At 41.9% G+C, this 22,169-nt stretch overlaps 1 protein-coding gene across 1 annotated transcript in view; it reads right to left on the bottom strand.

Annotated features, from left to right (window-relative positions):
- LOC138770477 (scavenger receptor cysteine-rich type 1 protein M130-like) overlaps window positions 1–22,169 on the bottom strand; it is a 222,460-nt gene that overhangs the window by 22,027 nt on the left and 178,264 nt on the right. Inside the window, exons 14-16 of the mRNA XM_069949583.1 lie at window positions 20,754–21,065; window positions 19,947–20,261; window positions 14,786–15,092 (exon numbers count right to left, since the gene is read on the bottom strand). Coding sequence (XP_069805684.1) covers window positions 14,786–15,092; window positions 19,947–20,261; window positions 20,754–21,065 — 934 coding nt within the window. The remainder of the gene's footprint in view (window positions 1–14,785; window positions 15,093–19,946; window positions 20,262–20,753; window positions 21,066–22,169) is intronic.

Here is a 22,169-nt window from a genome sequence, read left to right as displayed (position 1 = left end):
CTAGGAAGCGTGATGGCGTCAGATCTTTACATAGAGAAACCTACTAATAAATAATGACATAGCTAAAAACCCAATCATGCATGCATACAAAATGTGTAACTGTTACAACCTACCAGGTCACAGCAAGATGTTAGTCATTTAAATTGAAATATATATATATATATATATATATATATATATATATATATATATATATATATATATCAGAAAGCATGTGGACACTACATTAGTAATATAATAGAAGTTCTGTATGGAGATTTAACCCATTCGGGGCAGTAGTGTTAAAATGGAAGATCCAATACGCTTCTTTTCTAAAAAGAGCAAGTCTGATGTCGCCCCCTCTGGATGACAAGTGAACACGATCTATGACAAAGGCCCTAAAAGAATCAGTACTATCGCCATGTATGTTGGCAAAATGACTTGAAGCTTCAAGTCATTTTGCCAACATACATGGCGGTAGTACTGATTCTTTTAGGGCCTTTGCCATAGATCGTGTTCACTTGTCATCCAGAGGGGGCGACATCAGACATGCTCTTTTGGATTGGATCTTCCATTTGAACACTACTGCCCCGAATGGGTTAAATCTCCGTACATAACTTCTATTATATTACTAATGTAGTGTCCACATGCTTTCTGATATATATATATATATATATATATATATATATATATATATATATATATTTTTTTTTTTTTTTTTTTTTATTTATTTTTTTTTTTCCTCAATTTCAATGACTAACATCTTGCTGTGACCTGGTAGGTTGTAACAGTTACACATTTTGTATGCATGCATGATTGAGTTTTTAGTTTTTAGTTTTTAGCTGTCATTGTTTATTAGTAGGTTTCTCTATGTAAAGATCTGACGCCATTACGCTTCCTAGCGTAGGTCAGGTTACCTATTTAAACACACCTGTATGGCTACTCCCTAGCCATGATTAAGGGTACGTGACGTACCGGAAACTCGTTGGCTTGGGTCTGAGAGAGCGCATCACATGTCTCCATTGTTTTTCGGATCACAAATAAAGCAAGTACATTCATGCACTGCATCGCTGAGCCCAGGTGAACTTTCTTTCCTATTACCTACACGCTGTTGGAGTGGGGGCTCGTGCAGAGCGGTTTGCTGTATCAAGGTGCCGAGCTGGCTACACAACATGAACTTTTTAGAGAGAGAGAGAGAGAAAACACAGGAAGTCACATGTTTTATGAATGTAAGTTGCAAACATGCTTTATTTCGCATCTTATGACTTTGATTTCAAAAGTTATAATAGTGACACTTTAAAATAGTTAGCAATGGAGATCAGTCCATTCCAGAGAAGCAATGATGCTGATAGCAGCCAGAAGCCACCATAACTGCACATCATGGTGGGGTAGGGGCTAAAGTTCTGGATGCAATTAATAGCAAAATGACAGGGGGGGGGGGGGGGGGGGTGGAGCCTGACCGCTGAGCAGGATGGCAGCTTGAGAGATCAGCTCTCCTCAGTGGCGGCCTGAATCCTCTTAACAAGACACCTAACAAGCACCAAAATGCGAGGAGGAGGCAGAGATAAGAACAGAGAACCCCCAGCCACCCCGAGAACACTGTGAGGACGAGCTGAGATGGAGAAATTCCTCAGAAAAGCAAGTGGAAAGAACCCAGGCAGCGCGCACAAGATGGCGCCGGACTACTCCAGAGAGCGCGAACATGACACAGAGGCAGACAGTGATTCAGATGCACCTAACTCATGTGAAGGTGAGCCCGCCATGATCACCAAAGCTTTTCTAACAAAGACAGTCCAAAAAGCTATACAAAAATCGCTCCAGGCAGTGTTAGACTCGATATTACAAGGTCTAACAGAACTCAGGGGGGATATCCACCATATTGGGAACAGAACGGAGCAGCTAGGAGAACTAGCCTCCGAAACAGTCTCCTTCTGTGACTCGATGGCACATACTGTGCAGCATCATGAGAACCAGCTAAACTGATCTTTTCTACAAATAGAAGATCAAGAGAACAGAAGCAGAAAGAAGAATCTAAGACTGAAAGGCTTACCAGAGTCATATGCAGCAGAAGCCTTGCCATCAGTCATGACGCAGCTGTTTAAACAACTGCTGGGGGAAGACAGAGCTGCAGAGATCACCATAGAAAGAGTGCACCGAGCTCTGAGACCACCACCCAAACCACACAAACCTCTGGGAGACATAATCTGTGGCCTCCTAAGGTTCGTAGACACTGCTGCAATATTGAAAGCACACAGAGAAAATGGCGACCTCCATTTCGAGTCAAACCCGATCCGGCTGTTTCAAGATATTGCAGCCTCCACGCTTGCAAAACGGCGCATCGTGGCACCCTTACTGCAGAAACTAAGGGAGAAGAAAATCTTATACGCCTGGGCATATCCATTCGGGCTGATCATCAACAAAGATGGCAAACAAATCACTATCTGTACCCCGGCAGATCTCAACGAGGCTTGGACTATCCTTGATATGGAACCGATGGACATACCATCATGGCTACCAGTACAAGCATGCCAACATCTACCCGCGCTCCCAAAGATGGCGCTCTGGAAGAAAATGGACAAACACAAATCCCCTCGAGCTAAGAAGCATCTGCAAAGATCTGAAATTGAAGAGGACCCTACCTGACTGAAAATAAACTGTAGCAGTTCCAAGTCTTCATCTCAAGATGATGAACTCTCCTTCCTTGTGCCTACCTGGGCCATGCCACATTGAAGAGAAGTTATCTCAGTTTAAATGATAAATATATATTAATGTTAATCTAATAGTGTTCTTTAGTTACACCCTATACCATCTTGCTCTAGAACAAGGTTGAAATCTATCTACAAGCTACAGCCCTCCACCACTGTTTACTAATCTCCCTTGCCACAAAGATTAAACGTGACCAAAGGAAAGAAATCTCTGACCTACTAGCGCAAATAGCACAGCTGGAAACAGCTCACAAAAGAAACAGATTACAAACTACCTTAGATGCCTTGGGACTGGCAAGAGAAAAACTAAAGGACATTCTTAACAGACAAGCAGCAGCAAAGGCAATATACTTTAAACAAAGAATTTACGCACACGGCGACAAAGGGGGTAGACTGATGTCTGCAATGATAAAGAAAAAGAAGGAGAAACCATTCATACACACACACCATCACAACCTCCAATGGACTCAAACTCACAAACACGTCTGATATAGCAAAAGAATTTTGTAACTACTACTCATCGCTATACAACCTGAATAATACAGACAAGACACACGAAGTAGACAGAAAAGAAGAAATAACAAATTTCTTAAACAAACTCTCCCTACCCACTCTATATGACGTTGATAAAAATGCACTGACAGCACCAATAACGACACAAGAAGTTAGGGATGTACTATCCTCTTTCCCTCCGGGAAAAAGCCCAGGGCCAGATGGCCTCCCCCTATCTTACTATAAAAGGTTCAGTGACATCCTGATACCCAATCTGACCACTGTTTGCAACGCCCTGATGACAGGCGCTAGTCTCCCTGCACAATCACTGGAAGCCTACATTACCATATTACCAAAAGAGGGTAAGGACCCGAAGCTTTGCCCAGGTTATAGACCGATATCGCTCCTTAATTTGGACATTAAAGTTTGGGCAAAACTGCTCTCCACTAGAATTAGTAACTTAATCCTGAAAATTATACACCCTGACCAGACAGGATTCATCAAGGGGAGAGAGGGCAAACATAACGCCATAAGGGTGGTGCACGCAATGCATTATGCCCACCAGCATCGCATACCCTTAGTACTCCTAGGAACCGATGCCGAAAAGGCATTCGACAGGGTGGCATGGGACTACATGGCCCTCACACTGGAAAATATGGGATTCCCTCCAGCCTTCGTCTCTGCCACCCTGTCGCTATACCAGGCCCCAAGTGCAAGAATAAGAGTCAATTGCACTCTATCCCCTACATTCAAAATATCCAACGGGACGCGTCAAGGCTGCCCTCTCTCCCCCACACTATACATAATAGTAATGGAAACCCTCCTCCAAGCCTTGAGATTAGACAAAGACCTGAAAGGCCTTAAAGTAGGCTCCCATACACACCTAACAGCAGCGTTCGCAGACGATCTGCTATTACTACTTACCAACCCACAAAAAGCCCTCCCAAAAGTTCAAATGATATTAGATACATTCGGAAAACTATCAAATTTCAAAGTCAACTACACAAAATCAGAAATCCTAAACATAACTCTCAGTAATACCCAAGCCAACAAACTAAAAAGCACGTCACCTTTCCACTGGCCCAATACTTCCATAAAATACTTAGACATTAACTTACCTAAAGATCTAACGCAACTATTTGCATTAAACTACCCCCCACTATATGAAAAATTAAAGAAACAATTACAATCCTATAAAATCCCATACCTATCCTGGATTGGTAGACAAAACCTACTACAAACATATGTAATTGATGACCAATCACAAGGGACGCCTGGATTTCTCTTGTCCTGGGAAAGAAAAATGTTCTCTGACTCAGAACGTACTAAGATCATCAAGAATGCTATGGGTTTCTCTAGATGTGTTAAAACCTGTTAAAATCATTATAAAGTGCTATCTCGATGGTACAAAACACCAGATCTCCTACGTAAAATGGGCCTGACTGACTCAGACAAATGTTGGACATAGCTAAATTCTGGCAAGAGGTGATACAGACCATAAACAGAGTATGTAAATCCAAACTAAGACTTGACCCAGAAGTAATCCTTTTAGGACTACCGACTAAAGACATCCCACTAAACAAACACACTCTGTGGCCCCACCTATTTGCAGCGGCTAAGCTTCTTATACCATTATATTGGTTTGTCTTGTAAGTCGAGTTCGTCGTCCCCATACCCCTACCCCCACCCCCTGCCGTCAATTACACACCGCCTCAAAATGAAGGCTCAACTCTCGTGCATGCACAATGCATGAATGCTAAGTTCTTATTTCCATGTTTATTTTTGTGTTCACTGTTTTCTAATGACCTAAGTTATGAGCTTTTAGCTCACAAAGTTTAAAGAACCAAAACTGTTATGTTTTTTCTTATATCTATCCTTGGAATGTTATACTAGAACACATTGTTAGAGGACTACAATCTACTGTACTTTACACTTTATAAGCATACCTTTGAAATGTTCTTAAGTTCCTGTCAACCTTTTTCAAAGAAAAATAAATAAAGAAAAAAAAAAAATAACAAAATGACATTTTGGTGTTCATGCATTGCAGTTTTCTTGCAGTTTTGTCACAATATTCTAGATATTAACAGTAAAAGTGTTGAAAAGCAGTAACATGTTAACTAGAGATGAGCGAATCGTGAAATTTTGAAACTTCGATTCGAAAAGCTCCCGATATTCGACTATTCAATCGAATATCGAATCCCATTATAGTCTATGGGAGAAAAATACTCGGGACTTGGAAATCAATATTTGACCACTTGGAGATCCCCAAGTCCACAATGACACCTCAGGAAATGATGCCAACACCTTCGGAATGCATCTGGGACACCAGGGAAGCATGCCTGGCTGCATCTAACACACCAAAGTTGCAGTATTACACCACTATCACAGCCTGTCTACAATGCTACTGTTTGATCGGTCTTTGACAAGCATCTGAAATAAACTGAGGAGAGAGTTTAATTTAGAGATTAGCTTAAGGGATGGTCCGAACCGGCCAAGGTTCAGGTTTGTACGAACCTGAACTCTCGACAATGATTCCCGCTGTCTGCCCGCTCCGGGATACAGCCCACTCAGGGATACAGCCATAGCCATAGGCTGTATCCTAGTTTTCCAGGCGGTCCTCCCGCTGTATCCACCCGCTACATGGAGCAGGCAGACAGCGGGAATCTGATGCCGAGCGTTCGGGTTCATAAGAACCCGAACCTCGGCAGGTTCGGACCATCCTTAATTAGCTTGTATGGTGTGAACTACTTCTTATGAAAGTATTGGTACTAGAGATGAGCGAACTGGGTTCGGGTTCGAGTCCATCCGAACCCGAACAATCGGCATTTGATTAGCGGGGGCTGCTGAACTTGGATAATGCTCTATGGTTGTCTGGAAAACATGGATACAGCCAATGACTATATCCATGTTTTCCACATAGCCTTAGGGCTTTATCCAACTTCAGCATCCATCGCTAATCAAATACCGAAAGTTGGGGTTCGGATGGACTCGAGCATGTTTGAGGTTCGCTCATCTCTAATTGGTACTAACCTGAAGAAGGCTGGGATATTGTGTAGCTCTGAAGTGATTTTCTGTTTTCTTCACCTAAATATCAAAAGAAGAAATAACAAAATAAGATTTATATAAATTCAGATTTGATGAAAAGTTTTAAAACTAAAAAAAAAAAAAAAAAAAAAACTATTATATTACTATACTTTACTATATAAAAGTATACAGTATATACTATACTTTACCATATAAGTAAAATAAAATTACAGAGGGCATCAGTAAAATTGGAGCATTTCTATCAGGATTCTCCCACATGATAATATCTATAAATAATGCTGAAATGTTGCCCGCTAGTGACTACGTGTGGGCCATTTCCTGTACTTATATAAGTGTTTGCTCGGTCTTAAATCTTAAAAGTGTGGTTTGCTGCAGTTTTGACTTTAAGTAAACAATGGTATCAATGTAGGAAATGACTTGAACTTAGTCAGTAGCAGACTACATTCATAAAAGAAATGGGGTCTGTGCCAGTCAATGCACTTACCTACGTTAGCTCTCGATTTTGACATATAATTGGACTGTCATAAGATCTTAAAAACCCTTCATTTGTCTTACTTTTTGGGGATTCCAGGATATCCAGCCCAAAGTTAGACCTTGTAAAACATGTAAAATCCACCAACCCCCCAATAAAAACGCCATGGCATATTTTTTTTTGTTTGTTTGTTTCTTCCCAAAAACACTTTCGGACAGATGTTAGCTGAAAATCAATGGAAGTTTATTATTTCCCTTGCACACATGGCATTTTTATATTGTGGCGTTTTTCTCTCTCCTCTCTGGAGTTTTTATAGCTCTGTGGCAGTTTTACAAAAAATGCAGCAGGCTGAGGGTTTGGCCGTTTTTCCTCAAACTGCGGTGGTTTTCTTCCTTAGACTTTAATGGAAGTCTTCAGCTCCACTAAAAAACGCTATAGCTTATGCATATGGTGGTTTTTAGTGGAGCGTTTCAGGGGGAAAAGTGTCACTGGTCCCTATGGGGTTAACCTAACTTAAATTAACCTGTGGGTCAAACTGTGCTCTGTCCGAGGGGGGGGGGGGGGGGGGGGGGGGGGGATGATTAACTTACCCTCCAGTTTTCTCCTGGTCTTCTTATATCATCAGCTGAGCATGAACACGCTTCAGCCGCTGATTGGCTGAGTATCATCTGCTCTGCCAATCAGCAACTGCAGCAGTGCTACTGCTGCTGGGGCTAATTTTATGAAGAGGCAGAGCCTGGCACTCTTGGATCTCAGTGTGCCAGGCTCTGCTCAAGACAAAAATAATTAAGGTGAGTATAAATAGCCCCCCCAACGTAAATTACATGTGTGGAAATACAGTTCAAAAATGATTTTATATTGTAAATTTTACCCCTGGAAGATGCAAAAGAAGATTTTTTGGGACGTACAAATTTACACATGTGACAACGTGGTTGGGCGCATTTATAAAAACCCTGAATGTGAAACCACATATTGGTTTGATTAGTTCTATCTCTAATTACACTAGGGGAGAGGATGGTACCAAGAGTAACACCCCTGTGAGCAACACATCTCACCCCAACTGCTAGAATTTTTTCACGTCTCATCTTGAAATAATATGGGAATATATTTTTTGATAATACACTACCGTTCAAAAGTTTGGGGTCACCCAAACAATTTTGTGTTTTCCATGAAAAGTCACACTTATTCACCACCATACGTTGTGAAATGAATAGAAAATATAGTCAAGACATTGACAAGGTTAGAAATAATGATTTGTCTTTGAAACTAGAAAATGTACCCGGCGTTGCCCGGGTATAAAGTGTCAGTGTGTTAATTAGATTTGTTCTAAGGTCGTCCAGGAGGCCAATCTATGCCCTTGTGTTTTTTTTTTGTTTAAGGGAAAATTGCCAGGAGCCATATGTACAACATTGATAGTGTTATCAGTATACAGCTCGGTATACAGCATTAACAGTGTTATACTGAGCATGTTTATATACAACATTGGCAGTGTTATATACAGCCTGGTTATATACAACATTGGCAGTGTTATATACAGCCTGGTTATGTGTAACATTGGCAGTGTTATGCTGAGCCTAGTTATATACAACATTGACAGTGTTAGTGGAGGTCCTGTATACCTGTAGTGTATAGTTCTGGGGTCCTGTATACCTGTAGTGTATAGTTTGGGGCTCCCCCCCCCCCCCCGACTGCAGACCATAAGTGTGTGTGTATGTAGAAAACCTGCAGCTTATAATAATAAGTGCATACACAATCCTGCATCATCACAATCTTGCCCTCTTAGGTACTATCCTTCATCCTTGGTGAGGAAAACACAGATGAGGTTTCAAAGTTTCTAATACTGTATACACTCCCCCCCCTGCAGGTAGCCCCTGTACTGTATACTCCCCCCCCTCCTGCAGATAGCCCCTGTACTGTATACATTCCCTCCCCCTGCAGGTACTCCTATACTGTATACACTCCCTCCCTGCAGATAGCTGTATACAACCCCCCCTGCGGGTAACCCCCAAACTCTATGCACCCCCTACCCCTTGTAGGTAGTCCCTATACTGTATACACTCCACCGCCACAGGAAGCCTTCATACTGTATACACTCCCCCCTTCTTGCAGGTTTCCCCCATACTGTATACACTCCACCCCATAGGTAGCCCCCATACTGGATATACCCTCCACCCCTGCGGGTAGCCCCCATACTCTATACACCCCCCCTTGCAGGTAGCCCCCATACTGTATACACTCCACCCCCGCAGGTAGCCCCCATACTGTATACACTCCCCCTCCCCCTTGCAGGTAGCCCCCATACTGTATACACTCCCCCTTTCTTGCAGGTAGCCCCCATACTGTACACTTCACCACCCACAGGTTTCCCCCATACTGTATCACTCCCCCCTTGCAGGTAGTCCTCCTACTGTATACACTCCATCCCGGCAGGTATCCCCCATGCTGTATACACCCCCTCCCCCCTGCAGGTAGTCCCTATACTGTATACTCTCCACCCCCGACAGGTAGCCCCCATACTGTATACACTCCCCCCCTGCAGGTAGTCCCTAAACTGTTACACTCCACCCCGGCAGGTAGCCCCCATGCTGTATACACCCCCCCCCTGCAGGTAGTCCCTATACTGTATACACTCCATCCCGGCAGGTATCCCCCATGCTGTATACACCCCCTCCCCCCTGCAGGTAGTCCCTATACTGTATACACTCCACCCCGGCAGGTAGCCCTCATGCTGTATACACTCCCCCCTTTAAGTGGCTCCCATGCTGTATATACCACCACCACCCCCTGCCCCCCAGGTAGCCCCCATACTGTATACATTACCTAACATGCCCTTACTGTATACATTCCCCAATGTCACCACCCAGGAGGTAAGCCCCTTACTGTATACACAATGGGTGAGATTAATCAAACATGGTGTAAAGTGAAACTGGCTCAGTCGCCCCGAGCAACCAATCAGATTCCACCTTTCATTCCTCACAGACTCTTTGGAAAATGAAAGGTGGAATCTGATTGGTTGCTAGGGGCAACTGAGCCAGTTTCACTTTACACCATGTTTGATAAATCTCCACCCGTATATACACTGTAATAGGCTGGGTTCACACTATGTATATTTGAGGCTGTATTTGTGAGGCTGTATAGCAACCAAAACCAGGAGTGGATTGAAAACACAGAAAGGCTCTGTTCACATAATGTTGTAATTGAGTGGATGGCCGCCATTTAATGGCAAATATTTGCTGTTATTTTAAAACAACGGCTGTGGTATTGAAATAATGGCCGTTATTTACTGTTATATGGCGGCCATCCACTCAATTTCAACATTGTGTGAACAGATCCTTTCTGTGTTTTCAATCCACTCCTGGTTTTGGTTGCTATGAGGACCTGACATGAGGACCAAATACAGCCTCAAATATACATAGTGTGAACCCAGCCTTAGGGTGCCTTCACACCTACCGGAGCCGCAGCAGATTTCACGCTGTGAGTTAGCAACTAAATCCGCTGTGGATCCAGTAGTGTGAAGGTGAATGGGTCTCATACACGCTGCATGTATGGGACCCGGCCCCTTTAACCCCTGCACCGAGCTGGTAATGTATGCTCTGGGCTGGGGGCTGCGGACTGCGGGCGGCCGGGGGTTAAAGGGACTGCGGGTGAGCAGGCATCCGGAGGCGTGGGGGTTAAAGGGGCCGGGTCCCATTCACCTTCACACTACTGGATTTGCTGGATTTGCAGCAGATTTTGTTGCAAACTCACAGCGTGAAATCTGTTGCGGATCCGGTAGGTGTGAAGGCCCTTACTGTATTTATTTCTGTGGATCTGTTGTAAGGCAGCTGCCCTAGCAACCAATCCCTGTGAAAGTGAAAGTAGTAATCTTATTGGTTGCTAAGGCTCCCAACTGCCGTTTCTAATTATATCAACTGTGTGTGCAGTGTGGAGATTTTCCCATTCATTTCTATGGGGCGCTCTTCCCCCTCCCCCTCCCCTCCTGTACATCTGGCGGGGACGGGACCTTCGCTATAACCTTCCCGGGCACCCAATGTATCTGTGTGCCAAATTTGGGGTCAGACGGTTCAGGCGTTTGGAAGTCTATACGGGACAGACAGACAGACAGACTTTCATTTTTATGATATAGATAACATTGTTTTTACATCAAACTTTGCTTTCGTCAAAGAATCCTCCTTTTGCAGCAAATCCAGCATTGCACACCTTTGGCATTCTAGCTGTTAATCTGTTGAGGTAAGCTGGAGAAGTTGCACCCCACGCTTCAAGTTGGATTGGTTGGATGGGCACTTCTGGCGTACCATATGGTCAAGCTGCTCCCACAACAGCTCAATGGGGTTCAGATCTGGTGACTGCGCTGGCCACTCCATTACCTATGATAGAATACCAGCTGCTGCTTCTGCTGTAAATAGTTCTTGCACAATTTGGAGGTGTGTTTAGGGTCATTGTCCTGTTGTAGGATGAAATTGGCTCCAATCAAGCGCTGTCCACTGGGTAATGCAATGCAAAATTGAGTGATAGCCTTCCTTATTCAGAAACCCTTTTACCCTGTACAAATCTCCCACCTTACCAGCACCAAAGCCACCCCAGACCATCACATTACCTCCACCATGCTTAACAGATGGCGTCAGGCATTCTTCCAGCATATTTTCATTTGTTCTGCATCTCACCAACGTTCTTCTTTGTGATCCAAACACCTCAAACTTGGATTCATCCGTCCACAACACTTTTTTCCAGTCTTCCTCTGTCCAATGTCTGTGTTCTTTTGCCCATCTTAATCTTTTTCTTTTATTGGCCAGTCTCAGATATGGCTTTTTCTATGCCACTCTGCCCTGAAGCCCAAAATCCCGCAGCCGCCTCTTCACTGTAGATGTTGACACTGGTGTTTTGCGGGTACTATTTAATGAAGATGCCAGTTGGGGACCTGTGAGGCGTCTGTTTCTCAAACTAGAGACTCTAATGTGCTTATCTTCTTGCTTAGTTGTGCAACGCTGCCTCCCACTTCTTTTTCTACTCTGGTTAGAGCCTGTTTGTGCTGTCCTCTGAAGGGAGTAGTACACACCGTTGTAGGAAATCTTCAATTTCTTAGCAATTTCTTGCATGGAATAGACTTCATTTCTAAGAACAAGAATAGACTGTCGAGTTTCAGATGAAAGTTCTCCTTTTCTGGCCATTTTGAGCGTTTAATTGACCCCACAAATGTGATGCTCCAAAAACACAATCTGCTCAAAGGAAGGTCAGTGTTGTAGCTTCTGTAATGAGCTAGACTGTTTTCAGATGTGTGAACATGATTGCACAAGGGTTTTCTAATCATCAATTAGCCTTCTGAGCAAATGAGCAAACACATTGTACCATTAGAACACCGGAGTGATAGTTGCTGGAAATGGGCCTCTATACACCTACACGCAATGTATAGAGTGTATTTGTTTAAAGTTAGGACTAGTTTAAAGTTATCTTCATTGAAAAGTACAGTGCTTTTCCCTCAAAAATAAGGACATTTCAATGTGACCCCAAACTTTTGAACGGTAGTGTATGTTGGATATAAATAAATTGAGGGAAGTAAGGTGTAGAGAAAGTAAGGGGAAATGTAGACTATGTAGTAAATTTTTTACTATCTGTCAAGTGAAACTCTCTGCTTTTACTATCAGCAATATTATGTGCTCTTTCTATACGCCAAGATACCCCCTACTCTGTAACCTAACAAATTCTTGTGTGATAGGGATGATTGCTGGACGCATGTAAAATGCCATTGCCAGCACTCGGCTTCCTACAAAGCAGGCATGTCCAAACTTTTTTTAAAGTGTGCCAAATTTGATGAAGTGAACATGTGCGAGGGCCGACCATTTTACATGCTACATGCTATATGCTTTATAACACAGGCAGATAATAGCAAGCTGTGAAATAGTCGCACATCAGATAATGGAATTATAGCACAGCGAAAGGCAGTCAGGGGTTAATGAAGAGTATGACAGCTTGCTACCACAGATTCCTATATGCTCCCTTTATGTATCGTGAGTGTATAGCCCTGCTTTTCCTTGCCTATAGTAGCCAACTCCTCTTCAGAGACTACAACTAGCTATGTATGGCTGCAGAAATTTTTTTTTCGAGGACCCTGCTGGTCTAACCCTTCTGGAAGAGTAGGGTGGCGTTGGAACTTTTAATATATATTATTTATATAAGTTATATATAACTAAGCTGAGGTCATCAGCCTCCTTTACCTCTGAGGAGTTGTAAGAATCTCCAGCCCTAGAACTCACGACGTGCGAGATCTCCAGCTGGCCGGATCACCGTCAGTACTCAGTACTGAAATCTCGGAAAGCCGAAATCTCGCGATGTCCGAGATGTCAGTACTCAGTACTCTAGTGCACGAAAAAGGAAAGCCGAAATCTCGGGCATCGCGAGATTTCGGCTTTTCTTTTCCGTGCACTAGAGTTCGGTGCACTACACTGGCAAAGCCGCAAGGTATCTGCTGCTGCTGGATACCTGGGGGGCCGTAAAAGTTTGGAACTCGGGCAGCAAATGGCCCGCGGGCCGGACTTTGGACATGCCTGCTATAGAGGGACGAAGAAATCCTGCCATTCTGGAAAAAAGAGTAATATCCAAAAAAGAAATTGTCTGCAAATTAAATTCATATGTAACTTTTAGGTTCAGATTGTTGGCATTGATGTAATTTACAAAGTCAGCAACCCGATCGGGGACCTGTCCATATTAGGAGGACGTCGTCGATGTACCAAAAAATGTAAGAAGTAAACAAATTCTGAGTGCTGTACACGACGACTTCCTCCCAATATGACATGTATAAATTTGCCAATGATGGTGAGAATCTCGCCCCTATAGGACAACCGACAATTTGGGTGAAAAAACTATCACCAAAACGAAAAACAAAAAAATTATATTTCAACAAAAATTTGATAACAAGAATTATGTACTCTTGTAAGGATTTACTGTAGTTGCTATATTTTTCAAGGTGATACTTAAGAGCAAAAATCGCTCTGTCATGCGGTATGCAAGGGTATAACCCCATTACATCACAGGACAATTACAAACTATTCTGAAGAACATGTAAATCCCGAACTGCTCTGAGTAAGGTTTTACTATCTCTAATAAACTCTGTGGTACGTGTTACTAAGAGTTGAAGGAGATCATCAACCCAGACACTTTAGCACCCCAAGAGTAAGCCCACTCGGGATACAATGGGTCATAGGGGAGAAGGAAAAGTATTCTTGTGTGTTTTGGGGAGAGCATGGATGATGGGAACCATCGGAAACTCAACATTAAGATATTCCCCCAATTTGACATCCAAGATTTTCAAGTTTTTGTCTGATACATTCTGTGGGATCAGAAGGTAAAGGTTGGTAAGTTGTGGTGTCACTGAGTGTATTAGCAATTTCAAGGATGTATAGATCTTTATCTAACACCACAATTGACCCGCTTTTATCAGACTGGCGAATTACAATATAAGGGTTCTTACTTAACTCTTTCAGAGCTCTCTGCTGGGACTAATTCAGATGATGTTTATATCCCGTCTAGGAAAACACCTCAGATTCTAATGATCTTAGTTCCATTTCCACTTTATGTTGAAAAATCCTGTGGATTACGTTGGATTCGTTGGACTATGTTGATGACCAGAGCATTTTTTTTTTTAAATAAAAATGGTCAATGCGGTGTGGACCGAGGGTCAGTTAATTCATCCATGGAGCCAAAAACTCTGTGTGCCGTGACTGCCACACACGTCACCAAGGAAGGGGTCACTTAACCCCTTCCTTTCTGGAACGGGTGCATTTGGGTCGGCATTTTGACCTAGCATGGACTTCAGCATTGAAAAAACGCTCATAGACTTTCACACATAGAGCAAAAAATGCTTTTTTTTTCGTTCTTAACACCACAAAATACCTTTGTGTGAGGGCACCGTAACAGCTAAAATAATTGTAACAAAAGACTTAAAGTGCACAAATTGTAAAGGGAGCTGTACGGTTTATGAAATAAGCACTCTAGGTTTTTTCCCTTTCCCCTATTTTATGTGCACTCACTGTCACTAGTCCTAGAGCACAGTCTGTTTTAAGTTAGCATATCTGCAACCCTATATATACACAGATACTTACAAACTATATTAACAACTTCTCTATCTCTGCAGGATTCTATATTCCATGGGGACGATGGACACTCCCATAATAATTTACTTTGCTTGGTACAGTTAATATGATCCACCCAGAAGGGCCTTCTCCTACTCTCATATATTCCAGTCTCCACTCGTCCTTTTGACCCACAGTTCAGATGTTTGCAGATAACAGAGACTGACACGTGTGGCATATTTTCACACACCGAGCCCCAGCTTCCATTATAATAGACTTCCAGCCACCCCTCACATTCTTGTTTTCCATCAACCAAGCGGATATCCAAAAATTCTGCAAAAGAAATAATATATACTGAAATATAACAGATTTATAGCCGATGGACCATATAAAAGGTGTTCCCATAAACTTTTAAATTAGCAATATAATGTATATTATCCTATGGCAACACACACAGTACAGACCAAAAGTTTGGACACACCTTCTCATTCAAAGAGTTTTCTGTATTTTCATGACTATGAAAATTGTAGAAGGTAGCGGCATGCTATTCCATCTGGTTTGCGTTTAGTTGGATCGTCATTTATTTTTCAATGGACAATGACCCCAAACACACCTCCAGGCTGTGTAAGGGCTATTTGACCAAGAAGGAGAGTGATTGGGTGCTACGCCAGAGGACCTGGCCTCCGCAGTCACCAGACCTGAACCCAATCAAGATGGTTTGGGGTGAGTTAGACCGCAGTGTGAAGACTGTTGGAAGACAATTTCCGGTGACTACCTCTTGAAGCTCATCAAGAGAATGGCAAGAGTGTGCAAAGCAGTGCAGGTGCTTACTCTATGAGGGCAGTATTAGCCATTATATTCCAATGAACTTCAAAGAGACAAGAAGAGTGCACTCACCTGTTATTTCACTTCTTTATTCTTATTTCATGCGGCCATAATCCATGAACCTGCACTTGCTGGCGAGGACGCCAACCCCCTCCACAGACATATCATACTTTGCCTCACCAGGCTGTAGGTCTTCTCCTTCTCCCGGTCCCACTCAGCAGCATCAGCTTTAGAGCAGCCTGTCTGAACTGACAGACCGCTCAGCCAATCACTGGCCAGGACCGCTGCGGCCAGTGATTGCCTGAGCGGTCTGTTAGTTCAGACAAGCCGCTCCGAAGCTGCTGCAGTGTGGGTCCCGGGGAAAAGGAGAAGACCTGCAGCCTGGTAAGGTAAAGTATGAAACAAGGGCTGCAAAAACATCAGTAACGATGTCCCTGCTGCCCTCGCTAAACGATTGTCGGGCCGTGGAATAGGCCCAATAATCGAGCGCCGATATAGCATCGTGGGACTATTACAGAGTTGGGATTTTTTCCAACAGATATTGTTATAGTGTTAAAAATTGGAAAATGACAAAAAAAAAAAAAAAATGTCAGTCAGCCAGTCAATCATTTAAATGGACAGCAGTGGACCTTGGTGGTTTAGTGGTGTAATATCAATTTTCTCCCAGGACAGCAGTGGACATTGGTAAAGGAGCAGCATAAAATTAAACTTTCTCCCAGGATAACAGTAGATATTGGGGGAACAGTGATGTAATATCAATTTTCTCCCAGGACAGCAGTGGATATTGGTAAATAAGTGGGGTAAAATGACACTTTCTCCAAGAACAGCAGTAGACATTGGTAAATGAGGGACATAAAATGACTAACCATGAAGGGCCTAGCACAGACATTTGAGGAAAGGGACTGTAGCGGGACTTTTTTCTCTAAAATATGCGAGGAATGAAAGAAAACCCTCAATGAATAGACTCACAGAGCATAAAATTACTGTAATCTGACAGTTGAGCTGAATGGGCCATCCAATTGCCTGTGGGTATTTGCTACAGGATTATCCTATTCATTTTTGGCGTAAGGCGTAAAATGACTTAGTATGTAAAAAAAAAAAAAAAAACTTAAAGGTGGGGAAATATTTTATTGGGGACTTTACTTTTATGAAGACTGGCACGTGCCCTGGGGGTCCCTGTTTTTTCACTCAGTGGTGTGGTGCCACTCCATATGCTGATGAATAGAAGGGGTGGCTGAGTTTGGACCCAAATCCAGACCCACTTTATAGTTACAGATATTACAGATGGCCAAATAGTCTTTTCTGCCACCAAGATGAAAGAATTGCCACACTGCTGATGTCAGTGGACGGTTCCTCCAAGCAGACACACTGGTAGCTTATTGTACCCATTGTGTGCTTTTGACTGCTGCTCCATGCCTTTTCCTCCTGACCCTAAATCTTTGATGGGACCTGATACTGGTTCAGGAGGGAGAGAAGCGACTTGTGGCGACCTATAATGCCCTTACGCGTTACATTCCACCGGAACTTCGTCAGGGACTAAGTGGAACGTAACGTGTAGGGGCATTATGGGTCGCAACAAGTCGCTTCTCTCCCTCCTTACTTGGTGATATGCATCTTTATTGATGGCTGTTATTTTTTATTGCACTGATTTATTGTTCAGTTATGGATTTTTGATTAGGAGGTTTTCACTTTCTCATTCTTTATAATTTTCTGTGGAGGGATTGTTGAGTCTTATTCTGTGACCATACTGCTGACATGGGGGACCCTGGACTTTTATGGGTCTCACTTGGTTTTCTCTTGTGGGAATTTTAATTGTTTTTAAGTGTGTAGGGATCTCTGTTCCTCTGTCATTGTTGTTGTCTTTTTGTATATGTTTTGCTTTGTCTAATAAATGTATACATTTTTTGTATGATATTATTCTGGTGTGCTCCTTTATATGACATACCCCTGTTTCTTTTGTTATTAGTGTATATATATTGGTTTTTCTTAGGAAGCACCCTTTTCTGCATTTCACTGTCTGGTAGTGCAGGCCCCAATTTTTGGTTTGCTTCCTTGAACTTGCTGACTCACAAGAGCTGCCTCAAAAAGGTCCTCTAAATCCAGTGTCTCAGGGTTTAGTAAAGCCACTAGGCTCAGCATGAGCTCTCTGGCTGATGACACTGGCAAATGCAACTGGGTCTCAGATACCCAATCACCATTCCAATGACTGTCTTTCACTGGCACCATCCTGTGTGCCACCTTGGCTGCTGACACTGTCCATACCCTGAAAAGCCTTTTTTGTTTTGTTTTTACACACTTGGACATATTGCTTGTGTTTGGATTTTTAGGAGGTACAAAATACATTTTATTACATTATGGTTAGTGCCAGCGATTTCAAAGCACTCAATAACTGACAATAGGACCTTTTTTCCAGTGCCCACTAATTTATAATGGCAGATGTTGTCTTTACTGATGTAAGATAATTTGTATAACACACTACAAGTTGACTGCACCTACTAAGTTTGGAAGGCTGACACTCAATTCAATTATGTAAGCAAATTGGTGTTACACTGTAAACTATGAGTTTCCTGCACCCAGTGAGTCGATAATATGTACTTTGTCTTCACTGTTCCCAGTGACTTCATATAATGTACAACAGGCATCCAGTTACTTGGTAAATTGGATTTGGGCTTGACAGCTTTCACTGAAAGCCACCCACAATCTATCCAATATCTTCCCACAATCAACCTTCAATCCACCCTCCTATCCTGTCCTCTCTTCTTTTTCCCTATATCTCTTTGTTATTCTCTCCTCTGCTCTAACTGCCTGTCCTCTTCTCTCCTCCACACACAGCCAACTGGCCACCTCAAGAAACGAATCACCTTATATAGAGGGGAGGTGCTGTCATTACAGAGGGGTTTGCAGCTGACTGGACGGGTGCAAGGGATTATATTTAAACCCTTTTTCCTGCCCAGTGACAGTATTGTAAGCCAACATGTGTGGCCACCATTACAGTTACCATGTTTAGCGAATTTTCTTAACAAATCACTGTAAATTCGCTTAAAGGGGTTCTCCAGTGCTACAAAAACATGACCACTTTCTTTCAGAGACAACACGACTCTTGTCTCCAGGTCAGGTGCGTTTTGCAATTAAGCTCCATTCACTTCAATGGAACTGAGCAGCAAAACCCTGCCCAAGCTGGAGACAAGAGTAGGGCTGTCTCTGGAAGAAAGAGGCCATGTTTTTGCAGCGCTGGATAACCCCTTTAACCAAATGAAGCAAAAAATGACTTCACCAGATTTCTTTTGCTCATCTCTAATCATTAGTTATAAAACAATTGGTTATAAAAGTTCCTTAGATGGGCTTAAGAAATACATTTAAAACAAACAAATCTATCTAAGGCCCCTTTCTAATAAAAATTCTAATTATCCTCTTTTTTCCATTTAAAACAAAACATGCAAACAAAAATATTGGCGTATCAATTAAAATACAATGATCCAGCACAGTGAGCACTGTAAATGAAATTAATAATTATACATGACAGATTTGCTGATTTTTGGTGAAATTATATATATTTAAAAAGCATGTACATAAAAATGGCACCAATACGAAATACAGATCACAGCATAAAAAATTAACATAATTGGGGTCATAATTAGAGATGAGCGAACCTCGAGCATGCTCGAGTCCATCCAAACCCAAACGTTCGGCATTTGATTAGCGGTGGCTGCTGAAGTTGGATAAAGCCCTAAGGCTATGTGGAAAACATGGATATAGTCATTGGCTGCATTCATGTTTTCCAGACAACCTTAGAGCTTTATCCAAGTTCAGCAGCCCCAGCTAATCAAATACCGAACGTTCGGGTTCGAGTCCATCCGGTTCGCTCATCTCTAGTCATAATACATTGCCACTTGGTGGTTATGGTGGTTTCCTTACTGGAACCACCCCTTTTCTAGGTCCTTCCCTGGAGGGATATCTGGCTAGTCCTGTGTTTCGAGACTCTTAATTGAGGCTATGCATGATCTTTTGCATCTTTACAAGATGGGAATACTCCTTTAGGCCGGGTTCACATGCAGTATGACAGTGGCCGTTCTGTGACCCGGCTGAGTCTGCTCTGCCAGTATTGTGCAGTTGCTATTTAATGAATAGCGACTGCACAAAACCAACATGTCGGTTTTTTGTGGCACCACTTGGAATCCCAGTCAGAGTGTACAGAGTGTGTGTACACTCCAGCCAGGATTTCACAGACTTCAATGTGATCGGCAAATTCATTAAATAATGGCCATGGTTGCATACCTGCAACTATGGCCATTATTCAATTAATTTTTATGTTGTGCGAACAAAGCCTTACATGGTACCATTAAAAAATAGAAACTCTCTTACCTGAACATATTACACCTGCATCTTCTTTATGACCACAGTTATGGTTTCCGATCGGCTTTGAAGGACAGTCCCAGATGTGGGATTCATTTCCTCTACATTGTATATCATCCAGCCAGATGTCCCCAGTTCCTCTCCCATAATAGGCTTCTGTTGTAGCTGTGACAGCGAAACCACAACCCAGCTGCTTACAGACCACATCTGCATCTGCTTTATCCCAGGAGTCATCACAGATAGTCCCCCATCTTCCTGCATGGTAAATCTCCACTCTTCCAGCACATCGGGCAGAACCATTTACCAGTCTCATCCGTTTACTTTCTATAGTAGGAGAAAGATATAAACTGTTACATATAATCATAATATCGATCCACAATAATATAATAGACTGATTATACCTGAGCAGATGATTTCTATATTTCCTGTATCCCCCTGTGTCTTTATACTTATATTTGGCTTTCCATCTCTGTGTTTGTCTCTATCATCTAAAGTGTGGTTAACCCCCTGTCACTCATTCAGGCCTTAATGACCAAGTCTTTTTTTTTAAGTTTCTATTTTTCCATCAACATAGCCATATAAGGGCTTATTTTTTGCCTGACTTTTTATATGTTTTCTACAGAAAAAGTGAAGGAAAAAGTTCGGGTTATTATGTAGGGTGATGGAAGGAATGTACTTTAGTGTGTATGTGTGTGTGTGTATATATATATATATATATATATATATATATATATATATATATATATATAAAATATTTTTTTTTATATACCATATTACAGTATCTACCCATAATAGTATAATATGACCCTATGATACCTGAGCAGATGACCTCTATATTCTGTTTCTGATCTTTCCATGCCCTCATATTAGATGAACTATTAAGGGCACATTTTTCCAGTTGGGTCTCATTTCCTCGACAATTTCCCCTCAGATACAAATCACCAGTTGTTTGTGATGTGATAATAAATGTATCAATTGCATGACCACAATGTAATTCTCTGCACACAACCTGAGCCTCATTGATGCCCCATTGGTCACTGACAGCTCTGCTCCATGTATCAATATCAGTGAGAATCTCCAGTCTTCCTGCACAGTGATCTTCTCCATCCATCAGCCTCACTGTCTCCTCTTTACCTGTGGTTATAAAATGTAGTTAAATGTGAATTTTTTATTTATTAATTTTTGATAATGCTAAAAAAGCAAAATGAATGGAATATCTTATGAGAACAGAAGATACAGACAAACAATTATTATGAGAGAAGATTATAGGATTCACCATAACTGAGCAGAAGGGGGCTGTGTATGTGTGTTTTTCTTTTTCCTATTTTTTCCCCAGCCTCAGCAGCATATTATATTTTACACTATGAAAGGAATACCCCTTAGCCCCTTCAAGACCAAGCCTATTTGGGCCTTAATGACCATGCTCATTTTTCAAAATCTGACCTGTCTCACTTTATGCTCTTATAGCTCAGTGATGCTTTAACGTATGATAGCAAATTTGGTCACTACTTTGTGTGTTTTTTGTGAAAAACATCAAAATATCATGAACATTTTTTAAAAAATAGCATTTTATGAACTTTGAAATTCTCTGCTTCTAAAAAAAGAAAGTCGTATCACATAAATTAGTTACTAAGTCACATTAGCGATATGTCCTCTTTATTCTGGCTTCATTTCATAAACATACTTTACTTTTTTAGGGTGTTACAGGACTTAGAAATTTATCAGCAAATTACCACATTTTCGTGAAAGTTTCCAAAACTGATTTTTTTAGGGGCCAGTTCTTTTTTTTAAGTTGATTTAGGAGGTTTGTATACTGGAAACCCCTATAAGTGACCCCATTTTGGAAACTGCTCACCTTAACTATGTTCACACTATGTATATTTCAGTCAGTATATGTATATTTCAGTCAGTATTGCAACCAAAACCAGGAGTGGATTAAAAACACAGAAAGGATCTGTTCACACAATGTTGAAATTGAGTGGATGGCCGCCATTTAATGGCAAATATTTGCTGTTATTTTAGAACAACGGCTGTTATATTGAAATAATGGCAGTTATTTACTGTTATATGGCGGCCATCCACTCAATTTCAACACCGTATGAACCGATCCTTTTTGTGTTTTTAATCCACTCCTGGTTTTGGTTGCAATACTGACTGAAATACACTGACTGAAATACACTGACTGAAATATACGTAGTGTAAACATAAAAGAATTAATCTAGGGGTATAATG

This window comes from Dendropsophus ebraccatus, chromosome 13 (genome assembly GCF_027789765.1).
Source record: "Dendropsophus ebraccatus isolate aDenEbr1 chromosome 13, aDenEbr1.pat, whole genome shotgun sequence".
NCBI lineage: Eukaryota > Metazoa > Chordata > Amphibia > Anura > Hylidae > Dendropsophus > Dendropsophus ebraccatus.
The sequence above is the reverse complement of the archived record's forward strand: the minus strand, read 5'-3'. Positions and strand labels throughout refer to the sequence as shown.